This window comes from Anolis sagrei, chromosome 1 (assembly GCF_037176765.1).
Source record: "Anolis sagrei isolate rAnoSag1 chromosome 1, rAnoSag1.mat, whole genome shotgun sequence".
Classification (NCBI taxonomy): domain Eukaryota; kingdom Metazoa; phylum Chordata; class Lepidosauria; order Squamata; family Dactyloidae; genus Anolis; species Anolis sagrei.
The window spans coordinates 92,771,466-92,796,373 of record NC_090021.1 but is presented as its reverse complement, the minus strand read 5'-3'; the positions used below and the strand labels follow the sequence as shown (position 1 = coordinate 92,796,373).

At 39.6% G+C, this 24,908-nt stretch overlaps 1 protein-coding gene across 3 annotated transcripts in view; it reads right to left on the bottom strand.

The window, feature by feature from the left end:
• Positions 1-9,947: 9,947 nt before the first annotated feature.
• The window catches only part of FYN (FYN proto-oncogene, Src family tyrosine kinase), a 162,804-nt gene continuing 147,843 nt past the window's right edge, over positions 9,948-24,908 (bottom strand). For all 3 annotated transcript variants that reach the window (XM_060753183.2, XM_060753182.2, XM_060753184.2), the window contains 4 exons: positions 22,629-22,705; positions 22,386-22,539; positions 13,244-13,375; positions 9,948-11,556 (listed from right to left, as the gene is read on the bottom strand). In XM_060753183.2, coding sequence (XP_060609166.1) covers positions 11,348-11,556; positions 13,244-13,375; positions 22,386-22,539; positions 22,629-22,705 — 572 coding nt within the window. In that variant the 3' untranslated portion in view covers positions 9,948-11,347. The remainder of the gene's footprint in view (positions 11,557-13,243; positions 13,376-22,385; positions 22,540-22,628; positions 22,706-24,908) is intronic.

Sequence of the window (24,908 nt, the reverse complement as noted above, 5' to 3'; positions counted from 1 at the left end):
TCTGGATGGTAGACTAACAAGAGATATATGAGAGATCTAAAATATTTTCTACTACATGAGATTTTATTATAGTTTGCTCCTCCTCATAATATAATGTCACTTCTACTAATGAAGAAATTACAGCCCCTCTCCCTTAGAACTGTATGAGTTTCTAGAACCGTCAAATATTCATATTTTTAGGGTGTTATACCCAAGGCTTTGTTATATCCTGTTGAGAACCAAACAAAGGACTGGTGAACACAATGCCTGTACATTAATTTACACGTAGCTTCCAATTAACTCTCTCTTAATGATAAAAACCTCTCTTGCTATTTATTAAAGTTTTCCCCATAGCAATATATATCTCTTTAATTAAGATCAGCAACAAACTAATCTCTCTTTATTCCCTCTTGCTTTCAATTAGCAGCTCATTGATCATTACCCAGTAGACACACGGCGATTAACAGAACAAGAATAAACAATAGGACAGTTTCCTTGGAAATTATACTTCAGGAGCATGGAAATATGCAGCCAAGAGGCAGGGCCAGAATGGATCACCGAGAAAAAGCACCCATATAATTGAACTGCAGGCAACATTAAGAAAAGCTATAGGAGCGTCCATTGCAAGATGAGACATCACAGTTAAATAGTTGACTGATAGGGCAAGAATTATATATGGGGTGAATAGGAAAGGCTGAAATATTTTTAGTTCTTTTTTCGTGTCAGGAGCGACTTGAGAAACTGCAAGTCACTTCTGGTGTGAGAGTATTGGCCGTCTGCAAGGATGTTGCCCAGGGGATGCCTGGATGTATGATGTTTTACCATCCTATGGGAAGCTTCTCTTATGTCCCCGCATGGGGAGCTGGAGCTGACAGAGGGAGCTCAACTCGCTTTCCTTGCGTTCAATCTGCTGGATGGCCATCTGTTGGGGGTGCTTTGAATGCAATTTTCCTGCTTCTTGGCAGGGGGTTGGACTGGATGGCCCACAAGGTCTCTTCCAACTCTATGATTCTATGATTTTTTAGCTTTTGCAACACAGTTGACTCATGTTCCGCTTGTGGTCTACTAAGGCTTCTTTCGCTTGTACTATTGTGAAGCCAGGTATCACCCATCCTATGTCTGTGCATTTTTTTCTGTTTAAATTTAGAGCCTTACATTTCTTCTTGTTGAAATTCGTTTTGTTTTACCTAGCTCTTTAATCTGATAAGGTCCTTTTGGATTCTTATCCTGCCTTCTGTTGTGTTAGCTATCCCTCCTAATTTGGTGACATCTACAAATTTGATAAGCCTGCCCTCTGTGTTGAGGATTATTTCCTGGACAGCTTCCAGTTCTTTTGCAGGCTAATGAGAATCAACATGCCAGTGACAATCAGAGCTACTTCTCTTTTAATTCTCTTACAATGTTCAGGGAACAAAAGTGCACAAGGCCTTCTTAATAGAATGACATTAGGCGGGCAGTCTAGTGTAGAGTGTCAGCCTACTTTCCATACCAAAAAAATATAAATCTGCGACTTTCCTTTTTGGCAGTTGCATCAATGGCATGAAAGGTCTGTACATTAGTGAGTCTGCTGTCATAAGCCATTGGTACAATTTGAATCCATTATTTCCAATAAAAATCCCCGTTATAAGCATAGTCATTTAGACTGTTACAGCAAACATTCACTAGCACAGATATGGGCAAACTTCAGCCCTCCGGGTGTTTTGGAGTTCAGTTCCCACAACTCCTAATAGCTAGTTAACACACCTCCACAAAAGCTTGAGCTTGACAATCTGTGCAATCTAACTTGCACTTACTCCTCACTGCAATGTGTCTAAATCAGTGGTTCCCAACCTGCGGTCCGTGGACCACCAGTGGTCCACAATAACAAAAATATGGTTCGCAGCCTCCCCATTACTACACCATTGCTTTGAAACCACGCGGTAACGAGAGTGACTGGGCTTGCGAAACGCTCTTATAGTGCCGAGGCAATGGGGTTGTTGGGAGGGGAGAGGCTGACTACCCACAAAAGATTACTATGGACACATCAGCTCTATATTATTAAATATTGTTTTTTGTGGGCGAGCAGATAGTGACTACCGGATGGCATATGTTCTATATCAGAAACTAGAGCTGATGTGGTCTATCCAATGCAATTTTCTGAATCAGCACCCCAAATAACAAAATTGAATCTAAAGTTGACCAAAAACTGATTCGTAACCCTTTTGGTACTTACGTTGGAGAGCAGTACCTAGTCAAAGTGGTCCCTGGTTAAAAAAAAAAAAGGTTGGGAACCACTGATCTAAATAAAGAACACACCAAGAGACCTTTACGTCAATGTGGTATGTGGAGAAAACACTTGAAAGATTATCTTAATGATTAGGACAGCCTGGATCTGATTAGTCACCAAGGATTTCCCTCATAAAAATACCTCTCCGCACTTTTCTTTGTGTACTAGTAAAGACTGAAGATACAAATAAGCCATGTTGGAAGAGTCCTGCATGGACATTCCTGGAGGAAAAGAGCTTAACTAACGAACTGATATGGTGAATACTTACTTCAGGCACGAGCAAACTTTTTAATTTGGGAGCCAAATTGCGGACTGGAGAAGGGTGGGTGGGCCGGAGGGAGGGGTTCTTCTCAAGTCCCCCCTCGACCCTTTTCTCCCCTTCCTCTTCTCTTTTGGAGGCAGAAAGTGAAGGAAAGACAGGAAACGCTTGGATCCCAAACGGGTTGGCCTTTGTCAGGATGAGATAGTGGACAGGAGAGAAAAAGTGTATCCACGAGACTCTGTATTGCCTGCACCTGATAAAGAATCCTAGAACTGGAGGAGACCCCCCAAGGGCCATCCAGTCCAACCCCCTACCATTCAAGAAGGCACAATCAAAGCATTCCCAATAGAGAGCCTCTGCAGAAAAGCCTCCAGAGAAGGAGATTGCACCATACTCCTAGGCAGCCTATGCCACTTTCCAATAGCTCTTACTCTCAGGAAGTTCATTTCAGTTGAGTCTTTCCCTGCCATTTGAGCTCATTGCTTCCTTGTGCCCTGGTCTTTAGAGCAGCAGAAAGTCAGTCCCCCGCCCCTCAATGGGACGCCTTTTGAAATCTTGAAAAAAGGTTCTCATGTTCCCTTTCCACCTTCTCTTCTTCCAGCCAAACATCCCCCAGGAGGAAAGGGAGAAGGAAAAAGAGAAGGAAGGAAGGAAGAATGAAGGGAAGGATGGAAGAAAGGATTGGTGGAAGGGAATGGAGGGAAGGAAGGAAGGAAGGAGGAAAGAGAGAAGGGAAGGAGGGAGGGAGGAAGGAAGGAGAAAGAGTGGGAAGGAGGGAGGAAAGAGGGAAGGAAAGATAATTAGGTCAAAGGGAAGGAAGGAGGAATGGAGAAAGAAGGAGGGAAGGAGGGAGGGAAGGAAAGGGAGAAGGAAGGAAGGATAGGATGGTGCGAAAGAGGAGGGCCTGAGAAAAGAGCCCAAGGGGCCGCATCCAGTTTGCCCATACCTGACTTAGTTTCACATAGCTAATTCTATCTCTTATCTCTGGAAAAGATTTTGTGCAAAAGAAGCTCAGCAGGTCCAACCCTTCACCCAAAGAGCTGCTGGATCTCATCTTTACTTTTCTGTCTCTTACCTCATGTTCATGTTTTATCATCCCAGGAGTGGTATGTGGAAAAACACAGGCGTTCTCTAGCTACAACAACTGCTGCTCTTGCTCTTACAAGGAAACTTAAAGCTGTAAGCTATTATTGGAGCAACAAGAGCAAACTGTGAAGCTTAACTTAAAACATATGGAATATAAATATCATTTGAAGACAGAACAATCTTACCACATTTTCAATATGTCGAATCTTAAAATAATTGCTGTTAGTCAAAACAGAAGGAAATTTTTCTCCAATGGTCATGTACAAAGCTACTGGTTAATATTTAAGCCTCCCATAGAGCTAGTTCATATGCCAGTTCTGGGAGTGCCTTGGACCGCCAGAAGATCCAACCAGTCCATACTTCAGGAAATAAAGCCTGACTGCTCATTGGAGGGAAGGATAGTAGAAGCCAAGATGAAATACTTTGGCCACATCATGAGAAGACAAGAAAGCTCGGAGAAGGCAGTGATGCTGGGGAAAATGGAAGGAAAAAGGAAGAGGGGACAACCAAGGGTGAGATGGATGGATTGCATCCTTGAAGTGACTGGATTGACCTTGAAGGAGCTGGAGGTGGTGACAGCCGACAGGGAGCTCTGGCGTGGGCTGGTCCATGAGGTCATGAAGAGTTGGAAACGACTGAATGAATGAACAACAACAAACAATAGATGCATTTATCTTCAAAGAGTGTCCTGAATATATGAATAAAATTACAAATGCTTAGCTTAAGCTTACTCCTGCATCATTCATTGCTGTGTGAAACGTCTACATTTTCCCTGATGCCACGATATCTGGAATCCCCTCCAGAATACTTTCATTGTGCCATCTTTCTCCCCGCAAATTAAAATGCACCTTTTCTATGGATACTTTGGTTTAATTGATATTTACAGTAACCAATACTTCTCTAATTAGAAGAAAATCCAATTAGGGTCAGTGGTGCAGACTTACCAGATAAACATGTACTGTATAGCAAGAGTGACAACTGTGGCCGTCCAGATGTTTTTGGATAGCAGTTCCCCATATCCCTCATTCTGGCATGCTGTCTGCGGCTGATGGGAGTTCTAGGCCAAAAACATCTGGATCCGCCAACCCTGGTGTTTGAGACAATAGTTAAAAAGTAAAATACATATTGTCAACTTCTGCTGGAAGCCCTAGATTATTCCTAGAAAATGTGTTGTCGAAGGCTTTCATGGCCAGAATCACTGCAGTTTTCCGGGCTGTATGGCCATATTCCAGAAGCATTCTCTCCTGATGTTTCACCCACATCTAAGGCAGGCATCCTCAGAGGTTGAGGGGTTCGTTGGAAACCAGGCAAGTGAGGTTTATATATCTGCGAAATGTCCAGGGTGGGAGAAAGAACTCTTGTCTGCTTGAGGCAAGTGTGAATGTTGCAATTGGCCATCTCGATTAGCATTTAATGGCCTTGCAGCTTCAAAGCCTGGCTGGTTCCTCTCCCCCTCTCATGGGAGTTCTGCAGCTTTAATCACAATAAATATGGAGAGTCAACTATATAAAATATTGCCTGTGCCAACAAGTTCGCAGTGTAATAGCAATGATATAAGGGGGGTGGGAAGGAAAGAAATGGAAAAACAAACTGATTGAAGCTTAAGTCTTGGAATTATGGTAGAATCCTCTGGTCTGGTGGCTTTTTTTTTTAATCATCTTTATTCAGTTTTTCAAAATACATTTAAAATATAGCTTTGTAGCCGAGGCTACCAAGAAGAGCTATAGGATGTGTGCATGCCTTATCTCCGAAACATGAAGTGATGTAGTGCATAGAACATTATAGAGAGAAAAGAAAATGTAAAGAGATATAATAATTAAAAAAAAAAAGAGAGAAAAAGGATAGATTTATAGCCCCACAGCCCGGAGTAAAAAAAAAAAAGATAGTTTCTTGCTTTCGACTTCCCGGGGTTTTCACAGGGTCTTCTCTATCGTTCCTCTAGACTCCTTCCCCTCTCCTTCCTCTTCCTCTCTCCTCGTATTCTTTCTTTCCTTCTTCCTTCCCTCCAACTCTTCCTCAATTACGTCAGGATCTTTTTGTTCCTTTGTTTAAAGTAATCCATCACTATTCTCCAGTTTGTTTCTTTCATTTGTATCCCTTTACTTCTTGTTATTAGGTATGTGAGCCGGTCCATGTTTCTTACTTCCAAGATTTTTGTCAACCTCTCGTTTTCATCTGGCGTGTCTTCATGCTTCCATCTTCTGGCATAAGTTATTCTTGCTGCTGTTGTTATCAAGAACAGAAACTTATCTATATTCTTTTCTATTTTCAGATCATGCATCCCTAGGAGAAATAACTCTGGCTTCCATGGTCTTGTGGCTTTTTGTAATTGTATGATATTGTATGATCTGTATTTTAATGTATTTTGTATTAATGTATTATGAGGCTATTATGTTTACTATATTTGTGTTGAATTTTCTGCTGTTAGCCAGCCTGAGTCCCTCTTCAGAGGTCGAGAAGACCGGGTTATAAAAGCTCCAAATAAATAAATAAATAAATAAATAAATATTTTTTCTTCCTTGTAAGGACTCCTTTAAACACAACTCCTCAATTCTTATTTTTTTTTAGCCCATTAATAGTCACAGACCAATGGGGAGCTGAGGCTTAATACTATCCACCCAAGGATGGAAGAAGCAAGTGTCCCATTGTGCTCCTTCACTTGGCTGGCCTTCCTCTTACCATAATATAGTTCTTTGGAAGGTCTGAGTGTGCTTTCTTTCAGCTCTCCACTCCTAGAAAAACCAAGATTTTTTTGTCTCTCCCTTCTGTCCTATAGGTCTGCATGACCACTTGGAGGGGGTACTGAATAGAGCAGAGCACTGTAGCTTGTTTCAACACCTGCTATTCTCACTGTCCAGTTTAAGCAGATTACAGATATTGTTCTCCAATGGAAGCTTTTGAATTCTGGCAGGGAGAGATCAGGAGCTCTGATCCCTTGGTAGCAAATCTGATTAACTCGAATCCTTGGCAAAGGTTCAGGCACAGAGATGTGCCTGAGCTCAACTGGTCTGGTAACCTTTAAGTCACTTGTATGACATGATTGGATTTCAAGGCACCCTGCTAGACAGTGACCTGCTTTAACTTGGCAAATGTCCTTAGGGCACAGTGTCATGGAAGCGTATTGTCTCTTGTGAAAATCAGAACAGTCTGGTTTTAGCAATATAGTGTTACTATCACGGCTTTGTAGAAGCAATATAAACACAGCATCAAACAGTTTCAAAAGATTGCATTTCAGCACGGTCATCAAACTACCCATTCATGTCTATAGGCTTTTTACAAACAAAGAATTTTCAGAATTGGCTGCTGAAAAGCATTTCCTAGTTATTTCATCTCTGCTTTCTAAAATGAGCTTTCTTTCCACCACTGAAGGATTACGGTATTAATAAACAATGCCAACCTCTGAGAATTTCCTCCTTGAGAACAATTCATTGGTATTCACATGAATACTCAGGGATAAAATGACTTCGCCAGAGGTAATTACTTCTGGAAGAAGTTGCAGGACTCTTCTCTCTGGAAATAGGGTTGTAATACTCAATATGAGGACTCCATTATTCTTTTTATTATAGGGAAAGAGAATCTCTTTTTCTATTACAATGATCTATTTAATGGTAGTCAGTGTCTGATACACCAGGTATTTGTTAGTATTTGCTGTCAAGTTGACTTTGACTTATGTTGACTTCCAAGAACCCCGATTATCAACTGCCTAGGAGCTCCCAGTGGTGCAATGGGTTAAACCCTTGTGCCGGCAGAACTGCTGACCGAAAGGTTGTGGTTCGAATCCGGGGAGCGGGATGAGCTCCCGTCTGTCAGCTCCAACTTTTAATGTGAAGACATGAGAGAAACCTCCCACAGGATGGTAAAACATTTGGGTGTCCTCTGGGCAACGACCTTCCAGACGACCAATTCTCTCACACCAGAAGCAACTTGCAGTTTCTCAAGTCGCTCCTGACACACACACACACACACACAAACCCCCTAAAACAACTGCCTATTCAGCTTGATTGGTCGAATTAAATCAATCAATCCATCAAGAGCACAGTCTCCCTCTTTTCCTACTACCTTCCACTTTACCAAGCATTGTTTTTTCCAGTGAAACATGTCATCTCATGGCACTGGTGAATTTAAACTTCCATTGGCATCAGGCAGCTTATAGCAACTGAACTGAAGGACCACAAATTCTATCAGGCTTAGCCAGCATAAGAAATGGTAAGCTATAATGGTTGTTTCATTTCAAGAGTCACACGTTGGCCATCCTTGATATATGGCAGTGGTTCTCAAGCTGTGGGTTCCTAGATGTTTTGGCCTTCAACTCCCAACAATCCTAACAGCTGGTAAACTGGCTGGGATTTCTGGGAGTTGTAGGCCAAAACACCTGGGGACCCACTGGTTCAGAACCAGTGATGTATGGTGTGATATCAATAAAAACGTTCCTATATTGGCCAGTTACCCAGAATTGTGAAACCAAGAATTTCTGAGGGACCTGTGAGACCTCTATCATTACAAAACAATCTCTCCTCATTGTTTAACTTGATCTAAAAAAGAAAAACAGTTTTCAGCCATACTGAATGTGGTCTGTGCATATTGCTTTATAAACATGTTTGCTGGAAAACCACTTGAGGGACTTTCTAAATAATTACTTGAGTAATTGTAGGGTACAGCAGTCACCCTTCACATGCATATTTTTCATGCTTGCTTCTGTTTTATAAATATTTCCTGCTGGTGCAAGACATGCAGACCATCTATCTTGTTACTTCCTCTGAAAACCTGTTGGGACTATATTGTTAGCCATTTTGCTGAGGACAGGAGTCTGCAACTTCTTCCTTGAGGCAAAGAGTACCGGACTTTCATCCTGGTCTTCCAGTAGCTTTCAGTGGTAAAGCAAGCACTAAAAGGCTAGCATTTCCTTTTAAATACAAGGTGCACAATTAACGTGGACTTTGTATTCAATTAAGACAGCACCTGTGCTCTGTACATGCCTTGTTTTCCAACAAAACTGCAAGAGGGTTTTCTGTGTCCGCTTTGCTGAGATATGATGGCTTAGGAGTACCCTATACAAAATGGATAGATGATTGCCAGGTTAACCCATGGCATTTTGTCCACTTCTGGTTTAGATTATCCCATGTCAGAATGATCTATCATCATCACACAGAATACATCTAGCCATAGGAGAAGGGATGCTCTGGATTGCCAAATACTGAAATATATTTTTCATGATCTCTGTACTATAGATAACACAGACTGACATGTGTGGAAATGGAGCTCAATATCATCTAGAGCAGGGCTTCTTAAACTTCTTAAACCCCTTCTGTCTGGAAAATGTTGACATGACCCAGGTATATAGGTACATAAAATAGGTATTAAAAATCAGACATATTCTGAAAATAAATACATTAGCATTTGCAAGGCTAGTTTCCCTTTTTGTGGAGTACAGCTGAAGCATTTTCTGCAGAGTTAATTGTAAACATTGCACATTGTTACTAGAGGATTTGTGTAAATCTGAAACAGCATTCAGACACCTTTTACAGTTCCCAACATTTTGGAACCCCAACATTAAGTTAATGGGACCCCATTTGGGGTAAGGGTCCACAGTTTAAGAAACAGTAAGCTAGAGAGCAAGAGACCCCCTTTTCCCAGTCTTATCCTGGAGGTATCATAAAGGTTCTCTTTGCTGTTTGCTGAACATTGGTAACCAGTACTATAATGATACACTGAGAGTGGCTTCTTTTCTACACAATCCAGAAGAAAGTATTTGCAATCATCAGGAGAAAAGGCTTTGCTGACTGGAATTTAAAAAAATGCTGAATAAAAACAGAAATAGGAATAGCTGATAAAATAGCAGAACATCTAAAAAGATTTTCTAAATACTACACAGTAGCGTTACTCGATGGAGAACTGTCTCTTGTATTTATGAAGTTCCAGTGACCCCTACTGACACTCTGGCAGGCAAATTGCACCTGACATTTCTGGTAATGCTTTCTTAAAATCAATTTCCCCATAGATGCTCCTTAAAATTCATGATGCTCCTGGCAGAAATGTTCCCTATTTGAATACAATTCTAAGTACAAATAGTTACGAAGATACAAATTGATTCTACATACAATTATTGTTTTCTTTTCTCCTGATAGCACATGAAAAAGGAAGTAATTCTACAGTAAATACAAGAATGCAATGACTTTCAGATCCAGCCCTGAGCCTAGGCTGAGTCCAGCTATTTCAAACCAGTTTCATACATCAATAATGGTCCCGATCCAAGTAACCAAGAGCTATTGTGCTCTCTGCTACAAACCCCATCAGTATAGCTCAAAAAAACCTACAACAACCCATCAGTTTGTGTTTGGAATGAAAGAACAAAAATACAAATGTAAAATGCTCTCTTTTAATTACTAAATTAAGACAGTTAAACATTTTAAAAATGTAAACTTACAAATAAAACAATAACAAAATGTAATTAGGACTGTAACATTATTTTAGAAAACGAACTTAAGAGAGAAATAGAAAGGATGGGGCTTTTTTGTTTCTTTCTTTTTGGTTAGAAGGAAGGAATTTGAGGCTGGTACAAACTGAAAAAGTAATAACTTGTGTGCATCCCTCCCCACTCCCATTTCCCGTGAAAGAAGTGCATAGTAATTCCACTGCAACACTTGTAGACATAATGGAAGTAATTTCATTAGCAGTACAGGACATTTAAAACACCTATCTCACGATGGGAAATGGTACACGCAAAAAAAGTATTCTAGTTGATGCCTGATGAATGGGTTAAGCATGTGGACATGACCAGAATGCTATGAGGTTGAGACTATTGCAGGTGACTGCAAGGTTTATTATTTTTTGTAATAAAAAAAGATTCAGAAAACGTTCATTATACATATTCTCATACAGGAACGTACTTGCAGTTCAACCTTCCAGTCCAAATTGTCAACAGCAGATATTCTCGCTTTAAGATGTTCATTTCAACTTCGATCACAAAATTAAACCACGCAGTTGGGAAATGTTGCTGGAAATGCTGCACGTGAGTTCTGAAAGATCAAAAAGTTACAACGATCTACAGGTACACAGTCAAACCAAAAAGTGCAATCCAATTTAAAAAAGTCATGCTGGGCAAAAGCCAAAAATTCAGTCACTGGCTTTCAGAGACTTCACCAGTGTTTCACGTCTCCAGTGAAGTTAGTCTTTTTCTGGGTGCGTCAGCATTATGGCTAATTGTTTCTGAAATGAGTTTCCTCTGTAATAGCACCCACGAACTATATATACAGGTATGTATATATTTTACATATATCTTATATATAAAAGCAAAAGCAAAACAAAACCCTCAAACACTGGTCCTGATTTTATTTTGTTAGAACATGAAAAAATGTAGACAAAAAGAGGCCACTTTTGGAAAATAATACTTTAGTCGAACCAGGAGAAGACTAGTTAAAATCACATAATTTTGCATTATTTTTTTAAAAAAGGAAAGCACTAGGATAAGTTATTGGCACTGAATTACTATTTACACTGAACAAAAGATTTTGCAGTTTACATAACATCAAAAGAATGCAGTTTCAAAGTCTCTGATTAAGAACAAAACCAAGTGTTCATTTTTCTGTTCATAGAAGACATTCAGATTTCTAGGACAGGTAGCTCTAGTTCTCATCTTCGGCCTCCAGTGCATTTTGGCGCTCTTGGGTGCAACCTTGGGAGAAGCCAGTCAGCCTTGGTCGGCTGCAAATGCAACTCTCGATGATGATCATTGTAGTCTGCAAAGGCCAGGAAAATTACAGGTTGTCACCTGGTTGGTACTGGGGTTCAGTTGCGGTAAAGTAGTCTTCAAGGAAACCCTGCAAGTACTCAAATGTTGGGCGCTCTTCCGGGTCTTTTTTCCAGCAGTGGATCATAAGCTCATGTAGAGAAATGGGGCAATCCTGGGGGCATGGCATTCTGTAGCCCCGCTCTACCTGTTCTAAGACTTCACGATTATTCATACCTGTAACACAGAAGCCACAACAAGCAATGCTTATATAGGTAAATAAGGAAAACAAGAGTGTTTAAACAGAATACCTAAATATATGTCTGACAACACAGATCTCAGCCATTATCTTAAAAATAACAGTAGCCAGCATGGTGTAGTTGTTTGCAGCTTGGAGACCAAGGTCTGAATCCCTGCTCAGCCATTAAACCCAATGGGTGACTTTGGGCAAGTTGCACACTTTCAAAACCAGAGAAAGGCAATGGCAAACCTTGCCAAGAAACTCCTGTGATAGGTCACCATCAATCAAAAATGATTTGAAGGCACACCACCACCACCACAATAATTTGGAAATTTATATTTCCAAATTTATAAATTTGGAATTTATATTTTTTATAACAAAAATGTGGTGTTGCATCAATTACTCTCTTATTTCAATTTTTAACTTTGGAATTAAACATTTGATGGAAAATAATCTCTCATCTTCTTGAATGTCTGCTTTGATGCCTCTTCTTTGATTAATGTGTCTAGTTCTTCACTGAATCATGCCCATATCAGACCACGTAATACAAAATCATTTACAAAATCACTGTCGGGTATAATAGGACTGAACAGCATTATGAATAAATGAAGCCAAGGACTTTGAAAATAAAGAAGATGATAGAAAATGACACTTGAAGAACATCTATACAAAATGAAAATTACTACTAGAAATGGCCAAAATGGAAATGCCATTTTTTTAACAATGACGAAAAGGCATATTAAATGTTTTGTCTCAGCATTAGAAAAATACGAGAACTAGCTGAATAAAATAATAATTTGAAGAGAAAAATCTGTAGTTTTATCATGCTTTTCTGAAAGAGAGTTTTTCAGTCCCAAAATCCACATCTACCAAAGAAATGCCACATGTTTCATAGATAGGCAAAGTTTAGCTGCAAAATCATAGATCTGAATCTAGTCCTGTCTTGAAATATGCTGTTTCTCTCCCTCTTCTTTCCTTGTGAGTATCTCTTCCTCACTCCCACATGTCATTTATCACAGTCTCATACAACATTTCCAAAATTAATTTTCACCGATTTCCACTTGGCCTTTTAGAAAGTCTTCAGGAGTTATAGTTAAAGTGCTGAAATTCTTTAGCAACATTATGTTAGTTAAGCACTGGAATTATAGTGAGTTTTGTTAACACTCCTCTTTCCCTTGTTTGGCCTCTATTGAAAATCTGCATCCTGGAAACAATAGCTGTGCTTACAGTAGGAACACAAGGGAAATAACCAATACGTTTCCAATACATTGGAGTGGGAATAAAAAAAAGTCTCTGATACTGCTGTGAACTCCAAAGAAATCATGTGGGATGAAGAAAATGTCATGTGGATCTTCAAAATAGAATCGGTTTGTACAGGATCAAAACTTGGCATTTCCTGAAGCTTTTCTCCAATCTGGAACTGCCTTTTGACAGCTTTAGGAGATAATATAGTCACAGACCCATGAAATAGTTCCTCTTCACCACAACAGAAATCCAAAAAAGAGTTTAAAAGGTGCTCATGTATGGGAGATCTATGTGTGTAGACATCTCTTGTTTTCATGAAAAAGTACTCTTGTACACCTTTCCACCATTATGTACATATATTTTTCATTTTGAGGCATTAAAACCAAAAATTTCACCTTAATCATACAATTGTCTGAAAACATACTCATTGATTCTTACCTGGGTATGGCACTCTCCCTTTTGTTACTAGCTCTGTTAGTAATATACCAAAGGACCAGACATCTGATTTTATTGTAAACCGTCCATACAGTGCAGCTTCTGGGGCGGTCCATTTTATGGGAAACTTTGCACCTAAAAAAAGAAAAGAAGTCTGTTCATGCATTGATGGCTAACGAGATAATTAATCACTAGTTTAGTAAGGTAGAAGGAAGTAGGAAAAGAGGAAGACCACATTACAGATAGACTCAATCAAGGAAGCCACAGCCCCGAGGACGTAAGTCAAAATAAGCCAATAACAAGATTCTTTGTTTAACTTATCTAGGTGTGGCTTTACCAGAAAGTAATGGATGTAAACAAAAGAGATGTATATGCACAGTCTTGAGAAACATTTTTACCCATTCCCTATTTTTACCTATTGTCATAATGCTGAAAATCACATCTATCCTCAGCTACAGTAGGACAGCTGGACAACAAATAACATTAGCAAGGTGTATGCAGAAAACATTACACAGTGTCTTTAGTATGCTTTCACCTTTATTAGACCTTTCTTTCTTATTAGGAAGGATCTATTTATTAAACAGTTTTACCATGAGCCAGGGTTAACCCTTTCCCTCATTATGTCTACACAGTTATCAAGTTACCAGCATGGTGTAAGGCCTAAATTCACAACAGAGGAAAGTGGTCATTTAGGCCTGTAGTAATGATAAACCTGGAAGTGGAATAAACATATAAAATGGCACATTGCTACATTTCATATTCTGCATCACCAAAAAATAGGGAATTCCAAGGAATGAGTTACAGCAGTGGTTCTTAACCTGTGGGTCCCCAGATGTTTTGGCTTTCAACTTCCAGAAATCCTAACAGCTGGTAAACTGGCTGGGATTTCTGGGAGTTGTAGTTCAAAACACCTGGGGACCCACAGGTTGAGAACTACTGAGCTACAGGGTGTAATGTCCTTTGGAAGAGAACACATCAAAGATTTAGGATTATTTATTGAAGGTATATTCCACATTTCTGCCTATTATAGCATAGCGGAGCATTGGTATCAACTAGGATTTGGATCCAGTACCCTTGCGGATACCCAAATCCATGGATTGTTCAAGTCCCTTTTGGGTTTTTAGAAAAAAATATTCATGCTGCAGATGGTCGAATCTTTGGGTGCAAAGAGATGACTGAACTCAAACTCAAGGTGGAGAGCAATAGGAAAATTCAAGTAGAAACTACTGCAATAAATTAAAGGAACAATTAAAACACAGCAATAAGAAGAGAGCAAAAATCCGGACTCTTTCGACTATAACCCTGTTTAGAAAATAAAAAGGCCTTTGGGCTGTATGGCCATGTTCCAGAAACATTCTCTCCTGACATTTTGCCTGCATCTATGGCAGGCATCCTCAGAGGCTGTGAGGTCAGGACCAGCTAATCAACTCCCAACGAAGGATCCCCCCAGGCAGTAAGAAGCTAGACCTTGAAATTGCTAGGCCATTAAATGCTAATCAACATGCTAATTTTGAGCAACACTCAAAAAACTGTGAAATTCGAGAAAAGGATCAATCAGGGCCAGCTAACACCTCCAACAAAGGATCCCCAGGAAGCAATCAGCCAGGCTTTGAAGCTACAATGCCATTCAATGCTAATCAAGGTGGCCAATTGCAACATGGCCATACAGTAATTCCAGCCATGAAAGCCTTTGACAACACAAAAAGGTCTTTGCTTGCAGGTAGAAAGGCACCACATGTGTGTGGAGGGCAGCCTAGCATCCTTTGGCAGAGAGTGAGATCTAGCTTGGGAGGGCACTGAGCACTGGGGCAGTTCATACAAGAATGTGCAGGTAACATGTTGCAAAGGAACATGTTAGTTTGGACTAGTTCCTTTTCATTGGAAACAGCTATTCATACTCCTCCTTTCCCCCTCTTAGCGCTGATACCTTCCAGATGTTTCTCCCCCCAAGAACAAGAAGAGTACTCTTGCGCAAGAGTGGTCTAACACCATGGCTCTACACACAGTGTGCCTTGGGGAAATTATGCCATTAACATTTCTGGAAGGCTTCCCAGTGTGCTGGTAGCAGATGCAATGAGCCACATATGTCCCCGCGTAGCTTGTATTTTGTTTTTAAACAGAAAAAGAAAGAAATGTGTTGAAGAAACAGAAAGAAAGGGAGAAGGGGAAAGCTGTGGACCTCCCTGGGCTGAGAAGGAAGATCTTTTGAGGCGGACTTTGTCAGTGGGGCAGCAGGAACTAAATAAATGTGTGGGCATGCATAACGGAAGATGCTGCTCCCACACGGGCAGTAATGACAACAATTATCCAACAGTTTGGCAAGGACGGCAACATGAAATGCAACAGATTCCTTTTCTCAGTAATCTTCCAAGCTCTGGGAGAACCACCCCCGTTCACATATATGCTCAAAACAGGAAAAATGAAGACCAGGCCACCTGCTCCCTGTGCTGGAATCGGGATAAACAACTGCAAGTCCATCTCCTTTCCTCCCTTTACCGTGGAACTAAGTGAGTGGGAAAAGGTGGGGAAATGTACTCCATCTCATCCAGTGTAATATGATCATATTTTCTTGAGACAAACATTTTAGGGGTTGTTTTCCCTTCCACAGATCTGCCATGGGCAGCATCAGTAATTTTCAACTCAGGGAACCTGTCTAATATTTGCTTTATATACAAATGTACAAGCAGAGCATACTAGCAACAAGCACTCAAGATAAAAACACAGATTCCCAGATAAAACACTCTAAAATCAGGACAGTAATTAAAGACCAATGCTCAAAAAACAGGGGGGGGGGGGATTCCAGACAAGAATAAATCAGGGCCAGCTAACACCTCCCAAAAAAGGATCCCCCAGGAAGCAATTAGCCTAGCTTTGAAGTTACAAGGCCATTCAATGCTAATCAAGGTGGCCAATTGCAATATTCACACTTGACTCAAACAGACAAGAGTTCTTTCTCTCACCCTGGACAATCCACAGATATATAAACCTCACTTGCCTAGTTTTCAACAGACCGCACAACCTCTGAGGATGCCTGCCATAGAGTGGGTGAAACGTCAGGAGAGAATGCTTCTCTGAAACATGGCCATACAGCCTGGAAAACTCACAGCAACCCAGAGATTCCCAGATAGTTACTTATATGTTCCACTTAAATCCAGTTCCATCTTATTCATCTAGAAACCCCTCGGGTTTCTTTTTCTTTCTCCCTGAACTCAATTCAGTGAAAACCTCAAATTACCATCATCTCAGAAGACCTCCCAGACTTTATTTTTTGTCATCAGTTAACAATAAATTTGATCTTGCTATCAGAAATCATAGCAAGCATGCGAAGTAACTTGTGTGTGGGACAGGGAACTTCAGAAAGAACTAAATACTTCATCACACTACAGAAAAAATACACTTAAAATTCTGTTTCTGTCTCCTGCAGAATTCTGGGGTTTGTATTTCAGCGAGGCTGTTAAAGGCTCCTCCCTAAACTACAAAGCCCAGATTTCTGCAGGAGGCAGAAACTGGATTTTAAGTGGATTTTTTCCTCTGGTGTGATCAGTCTCTAAGAAAAGTTTATAATCCCCCCCCCCCCCACTTATAGTCAGTGTAAATATTAGGAAACCACTTTAAAAAACCAACCAGAACTAATAATACCATTTATTACTAAACTACAGAATATGTGTATCTCAATACCATCTGCTTCCTTTAGGAATTTCTTCAGAGATTCAATATAGTGTTTTGAATAGGAAGTCAGCCCTATTAATGTCAAGTATGCAAAATACCTAAGTAGCAAGAAGATGAAAAAAGAAAATTGGGTGTTTTGAAATGCAACCTTCAACTCTTCACAGGGGTGAGTGGAACACTTCCTGTCTCCAAAGGAAACGGCTGGTTGGCCTGTATCAAACTTTTCCAGCTAGTTTTTTTTTATCCTGTTTGCTGCAGATGCTACAAGAACAGGAGCCCGTTAGAAAAACAACACAGCCCCTGAGATACATTCCTACAGGATCTCCTGGGTGTGGAAAGTGGGGGTTGCATTATGGGCTTATTGTGCCATTGCTAATCCCTATGGAGTTAATAAGCCACAAACAAGGGGGAATTAGAAGAAAACTCCTGTGAAAATGAGCATGCCTCAAAATAGTTATTTGGAAGATACAGTACAGTCTTGCTATCCAACATATACGGGCTAGCAGAATGTTGGATAAGCGAAAATGTTGGATAATAAGGAGGGATTAATGAAAAGCCTATTAAATGTCAAATTACATTATGATTTTACAAATTAAGCATCAAAACATCATGTTTTACAACAAATCGACAGAAAAAGCAGTTCAATACACGGTAACATTATGTAGCAATTACTGTATTTATAAATTTAGCACCAAAACATTGCAATGTATTGAAACAGCTGTGGATCCGTGCAGGAGGAAGACTGCATTGGATAATACAGAATGTTGGATGTGTGAAGGTTGGATAAATGAGACTACTGTATTATGAGTCCTTTCATGATTCTTTCACAAGCCAGCTTCAATAATGTATACAGACAAGCCTAGATAACTCACCAACTAATACCAATCTGTCTACTGAATTAAGCCCAAGAAGGTTCTTCTAGCTCACTAAATAATTTCCTTTTGAGGGTTTTTTCAACACATGCAAAAGAAGCTGTATGTATTAGAATAAAAATGGAATGAATGAATAATTTTGTTCTTTCTTTTCAAGTCAGTAGCTGGAATCCTCTACAGCAGTTATGAATGTGTAAACTGGAGTTGCTTCTGGTGTGAGAGAATTGGCCGTCTGCAAGGACGTTGCCCAGGGGATGCCCGGATGTTTTGATGTTTTACCATCCTTGTGGGAGGCTTCTCTCATGTCCCCGCATAGGGAGCTGGAGCTGACAGAGTGAGCTCATCTGTGCTCTCCCTGGTTTTGAACCTCCAACCTGTTGGTCTTCAGTCCTGCTGGCACAAAGGTTTAACCCATTGCCACTGAGGGCTCCTAGTTGAGGAGCTATGTAGAGACCATGAAAGTCCCCAAAGTCATACTTACCAGGCAGCAGTATCAGTGATTGACAGGGGTCTGCTCCCATGTCAACTGGGATGCAGCTGATCCATGTTTCCAGTCCCTTGTGCAAAGGAAAATCACAACAGGAACCCTCCTTTCACACCTCTTCTGCCTTTAGTACTAGAGATTGCCCTTTGAAGGCGCTAGAAATGCCAGTCACTTGCTTCCCAAGCAAAAGGGAAGCAGATTCCTGTTGATCATAGCTGATACTTCCCAGTAAGTGGATACAGGGAATGGTGGTCAGACCATGGTGTTTACACATAATGCAATGCTTATAGCAGTGGTTCTCAACCTGTGGATCCCCAGGTGTTTTGGCCTACAACTCCTGAAATCCCAGCCAGTTTACCAGCTGTTAGGATTTCTGGGAGCTGAATGCCAAAATATCTGGGGAGCCATAAGTTGAGAGCCACTACTTTATAGGATTCAGGTCACTATGAGCAAACCAGTCTATGACCACCTATTCTTCAGGAATCCAGGTAATGATATTAGACTCCTCATGTCTAGCTCAAAGCTGAAGTCGTCAGAAGCAACTTTCCTCCATTCCATCTCAGCAAAATTTGGTGGTAGCATTTTTTTGGTGGTAGCATTGTTGTGAAGTTTCCCCCACTTTTCTTTTTTGATGCCAGGTGAAGACTTTCTGGTTCACTTGGACTTTATACTTTAAAATCTTATGTTAAAATAAATGTTGAACTTTATTATGGGATTTTTGCTTTACTGTATTCATTGTAATGTTTGTGCTTTACGTGATGTTATATGGAAACCAATGAAATATATACCATAGTAAAATACTGTGCCAGAAACAATATTCTAAAAAGAGAGAAAGGAGTAACATGGGGATTTGATATGCTCAATCATTTTTAAAGCATGAAAATTAAAATAATCATGGAATATTGTGGTTGACCATTATGTTTGTTTTTCTCTCTTGAGATGATCACTGGCATTAAAAAAACACACACACAGAGTGATTGATGCCACTACCTCGATGGATTTAGCATTTATTCTGAAATACAGTTAAAATCAATTTCTTCTGTGCGAAGTTGCCCCCGAGGGAAACCAACCAGGTAGCTTATTGTGTCATGCTGAAATTAATTTTTATGACCTGCTGAACATAGTGCTGGATAACTGGATTTTGCAACAAAGAAACTAAATTGGATTTTTCTCTTTCTCTCTTCTAGATTCCCAATTTATTTTTCTCTGTGTCCTGTTTATTTATATTGTAGGCCTTTGATCAGAGAAAGTAAAATTTCTGACATTTCTAAGTCACTTTAAGAAAACAGAAAAATGTGTAGTAGTGGTAGTGACAGTAGTAGTACTACCAACAACAACAACAACAATATGGTAGTAACAACAAATTAAGATGGTATACTGAATTGCAGGGTGATTGATGAGATTCTGCCTGCAACAAAAGAGCTTTATACATAAAGCTGCTGGGGAGTTGTGAATACATGACCTGGAGTTACACGTTTGGGTAAAAGTATGATAGCTGGGACCCAGTGCTGGTAGCGCTACGCTGGTTGCGCAACTCGGCTCTCTCTCGAGACAGCACACTAAATGAGAGACGCAGCTGCGGCAAGATACCAGTGAAGTAACGTAATGCAGGTGGGACAGGATAACAGTGAAGTAATGTAACAGTTACTGGATGTCATTCATTTTTCACCACTGCTGGTATTTCTCCTTTCCTTTTTATCCTTCATTCCAACGCAACTATGTTTTTGAACGTGCTTGCCTAGAATCTCTGGATAGACTACATCACTATGCTTCCCTGTTTCCCCTCTCCCTTTATACTGAACTATGTTGTCAACTCTGTCACAGGTGCTTCTCTCACTGCGTCCGATCTCTTGCACACATGCTCCCTTCTCTAATTTAGAGGTGCATTATGCAAGCAGCGTAGCACTACCAGCACTGGGGCCCAGCTATTATACTTTCACCCACGTTTGTAACAGTGAAGTATTATGATCATTATGTAGGTCCTAGTTCGAGTAATTGAAAAAAAATGAGCATAACATCATTTTGCAATGGTATAATTTGCGAGTGAAATTCATTTTAAGTACTTATGAGCACACATTCAACCAAGAATCCTTCCAAAAACTAGTAATAGAATTGGAATTGTGCTGTGATCATTAGCAGCTGTTAGTTGGGACATCATACATTATGCTCTCTCCCACCTCATTCAATAATATTTACTTTCAATTGTAGTAAATTTAGGGGATACATAGCTCCCAATCCTCACTTATTAAGAAGCAACTGTTTCAATTGATAGGGTCCTTTCTACTGTCATTCGGGAAGCAACTGACTGACACTCCCATCCTTCCTCATCTGAGTGATCTCTGGCAAGAATTGTGATAGGACCATGCTCCTGAATGTCGCAGTGAAGAAATAGCTCACAGGAAGGGGTGAGAACATCAATCAGCTCCTTGCTGAGCCATAAGGGAATGGACCCTCATTGATCACAGTGGTTGATTGACAGTAAGTTGGCAGATCAAAAGACAACCTGACAAAATGGCACTACCTAGAACAGTGTTTTCCAACTATCCCAATACCACAACCCCTTAAAACAGTTCCTCATGTTGTGGTGATCCCGAACCATAAAATTATTTTCGTTGCTACTTCATAATTGTAATTTTGCTACTGTTATGAATCGTAATGCAAATATCTGATATGTAGGATGTATTTTCATTCACTGGACCAAATTCAGCACAAATACCCGATACACCCAAATTTTAATACTGTGGGGTTGGGGAGGGGTGAGGACTGATTTTGTCATTTGGGAGTTGTAGCTGCTGGGATTTATAGTTCACCTGCAATCAAAGAGCATTCTGAACCCCACCAAGATTAGAATTGGGCCAAACTTCACGACCAACAGAAAATACTGTGCTTTTTGATGTTCTTTGGTGACCCCTCTGACACCCATGATCCCCCCCCCCCGGGGTCCTAATCCCCAGGTTGAGAAACACTGACCTAGAAGAATCCTCTACCTTGTGCGACTGTGGAGCAGAACAAACAACTCAGCATCTGTATGCTTGCCCACAATGCCCTGCCTCATGCACAGAGGAAAATTGTTTAAAGCTAGAGACAATGTGGCCACTGTTGCCTGATTTTGGTATAAAATTATTTTGCTGCTTGTGCTCCCTCTATGTTTATAAGTTTTAAACATTATTTATGCAAAATATGACATGAAATAAATAAATAAATTGACAGTAAGTGTGGACTGCGGCAGTTTGGCTTGAATACACTGTGTAGCTCCATAACTATGGAAATAAGACATTCACGACTGCCCAACAAGATTCCTGGATAATTAAAAAAAATTACACATTGTTACCTAATTCACTAAGTAGAAAGTAATTATTCCAATACAAAACAAAACAATTGAGTTAGATAAAATCTGTAGTGCCAAGTTTTTCCTATAAGCTGCTCACTTATCTTTAGAACAACATCTCGCTCCTGATATTTTTAAGCTGCTCTGGGAGAATGAGGGAAATGCTGCAGTTAATGTTGGTATGTGGTATTAAATTTCAGGCTCGTTGGTGCGTTTTCCCTTGCAGCAAGAGAATCCCCTATATTTATAGCTTTCACTATATTCATTATTACTCAACATCAACTTGCACTGAAAACAACCAGTCTTGGAAATGCCCTCTTTCTTTCCAATCAGGAACACTGCTGACATGTTCATATAGAAATGGTTACTTCTGTTGCTTTGCCGTCTCCAATCATCCTGATGACATTCTAGCACCAAAAAGTCATGTGTCTCAGAAATGATCCTTCAGATTAAATCCTTTCAATTCAGAGAGACCACACATTAGAAGACTTTAAACTCTAATGAGCTCTATTTGACATAAATTTTCACAGACTGCAGCCATTTCATCAGAGATGCAAAACAGGCTGATGCAGATAATGGCCGTGGAAATAGATTAAAACAATTGTGCATGCTCTGTGCTGGGAATGATAAAGAGCTGCAATTCTCTATTCATATTCTTCAATGAAATACTGATTCAGATTCTATATAAACCAGATTGACTAAGCATGGAAAGAAACAATCAACATTTTGACACATCTTCCTGCCAACTATGTTCAAACCTTGAGTCAAGATTATATTGGGTACTGCTCCTACCTTGTCTGGCTGTATATTCATTGTCTTCAATTAGTCTTGCTAAGCCAAAATCAGCGATTTTGCATATTAGACCATTTCCTACCAAAATGTTTGCAGAACGCAAGTCTCTGTGTATGTAATTCATCCTCTCGATGTAAGCCATCCCTGCAGCAACCTGTTAGATTAAACACAATGTACTCTGCTTAATATAAATATAGCACTTTGACAATGAATAAATGATATCATTATTAGTTCAAGATTTACCTGTGCTGCCATGTCCACTAAGTTTGGCAATTTCAGGGCTCTTCCTTCTCCATCCTTCAAGAAATCTAGCAAACTTCCTACAATGCAAAGGATTTCATTTTTTTAAAGCTTCTACTAGATGCCGGACAATTTACAGTAATGTTATTTATTTACGAAAGTAATTACGATACATCTACTTCCATAAGGAATATGTACCCCCAACCACTGCATTCAGCACTTAATCTTTCACCCATGATACTGTTTTTAATTTGTGTATTGTGATTGATATTATTTGATGTTGTTGTTTTTATTGTGTGGGTTTTAACCTGTATTTCAAGCATTACCCTTGTAAGCCGCCCCGTGTCCCTTCAGGGAGATGGTGGCGGGGTATAAGAATAGAGTTATTATTCTTATATTATCTTTATAACTTGGAAGTGCAGTTGTATTATTCTGAAAATAAAACTCATTATATTTTTCTTTCTGAACAGTTTGAGGCCATTTAACTACATATATACATACACATAATATACAGTTACAGATGTAGAAATGGCTAATCGGAGTGTATATCCAATTGTTAATCCCAGCAAGAGTATGCCTAGTGCATCAATGAAACCAATGAAACAATTGTATTTAGGTTCCACTTTCATACTCCCAGATCCAGTTTTTAAACACTGATGCAGCTCAACCTAAACACATTTCTAGTGAAACAATGCAATCAACTGAAATATGAGAGTAATATCATTTTACAACATTAAACTGGTATAAATTGCCAGTATTCTTCATTGTAGGTACTAATGGGCACATGTACAATTCTTCCAAAAACAGTAATAGAAATTGCATTATCCCTCAGTCATATGCCTCAGTCATTATGTGCTATTAGTTAGTCATCATATCTTATTCCCCTTTCATCATTCAATAATATTTACTTTCATTTGTAATAAGTAGCAATGGTATTTTCTATAAATAGATACACAAATAAACTGGCTGGGATTTCTGGGAGTTGTAGGCCAAAACATCTGCCTTAGGAGTTTATTGTGTTGTTTGCACCACAAATTCTTTTTCACCTGGAATATCTTTGTTATTGCTTCTGAAGCACATTTTGAGAAAGGAAGAAGTGTGGCCTTTGGGATCTGAACCGCAACTTGCATTTTATGTTTTTGCTAGGGTGCATCAGATTTTCCTTAGAGTGGACTGGAAGATGGAATAGTGGATGGATAGTATTCATGACATATGACCATTGTTTCATGAAAGACTTCATTTTACTCAAGAGTGAATCAGATGCAACACAAAGCATCCCTTAAGTTGGAAAGTGGTGAAGAAGGACATGTTGGTCAATCTTCCCTCTATCCATATGAAGTCACAATTCCCCTTCACATTCTTTCAGCATGCCTCCAACTTTTGGCTACCTCCCACATAGTCTGCCCATGGGAACATCAACTACACAGAACTTTGGAACAAATGTATGTCTCTGAAAAAAGTCATTTTATCCCTAAATGAAAGCCATGCTCCACAATGTAGCAATAATTGAATCTGTTAAGAACATGAGAGCTGTACATAAAATATGGCCAACCAAACATGGAACACTATTTCATATGATGAATCTATCACTATACATGGCAATTTAGAAAGGTAAATGGCAACCACCTCCATTGCTAAGTTTTTAAAAGAGTTCTTCCCACCACCTAAGCAATATTTTGCACAGACTGCCCATGCAGATAATGCATTTTAAAGGTCAGTGGAGAATGCTTAGTTAAGCATTCCCTGGTGGAGGAAAAAGTGGCTGCATCACACCACAACGCTTGACCTCACCAAATTGATGGAGCCAAGATCTAATTGCCTTAGGAGATGGAAATCAATAACCCTTTCCATTTAAAGATTCATGCAATGCAATAATAAATTTAAAATTTTAAGAGCTGGTATTAAGATAATAGAGCCTGTAATCTGTATAGATTATCGAGTAAATGGGAATCAAGAGAATGAAAAATTAAAACCTTTCAAAATGTGTCTTATATGAAATCCTAAAAAGGTGAAAACAATATATCCCCACGGCTATGAATGATATAGTTCTAAGGTACTGGAATATGAATTTTGCACAGATATGACATTCCTGAAAAGTCCTGCCACATGCACAATGGAGGACCTTCTCACAGTGACACCAGAGGCACTCCAAGTGGCCAGCTTTTGGTCAAAGGACATTTAGCATAATGCCTATTTTTTAACTTTGTGTTTTTAAATACATTATAACTGTAACCTCAATTTGCTTCTGACATGATAAATAAATTAAATAAGCAGAGAAAATCT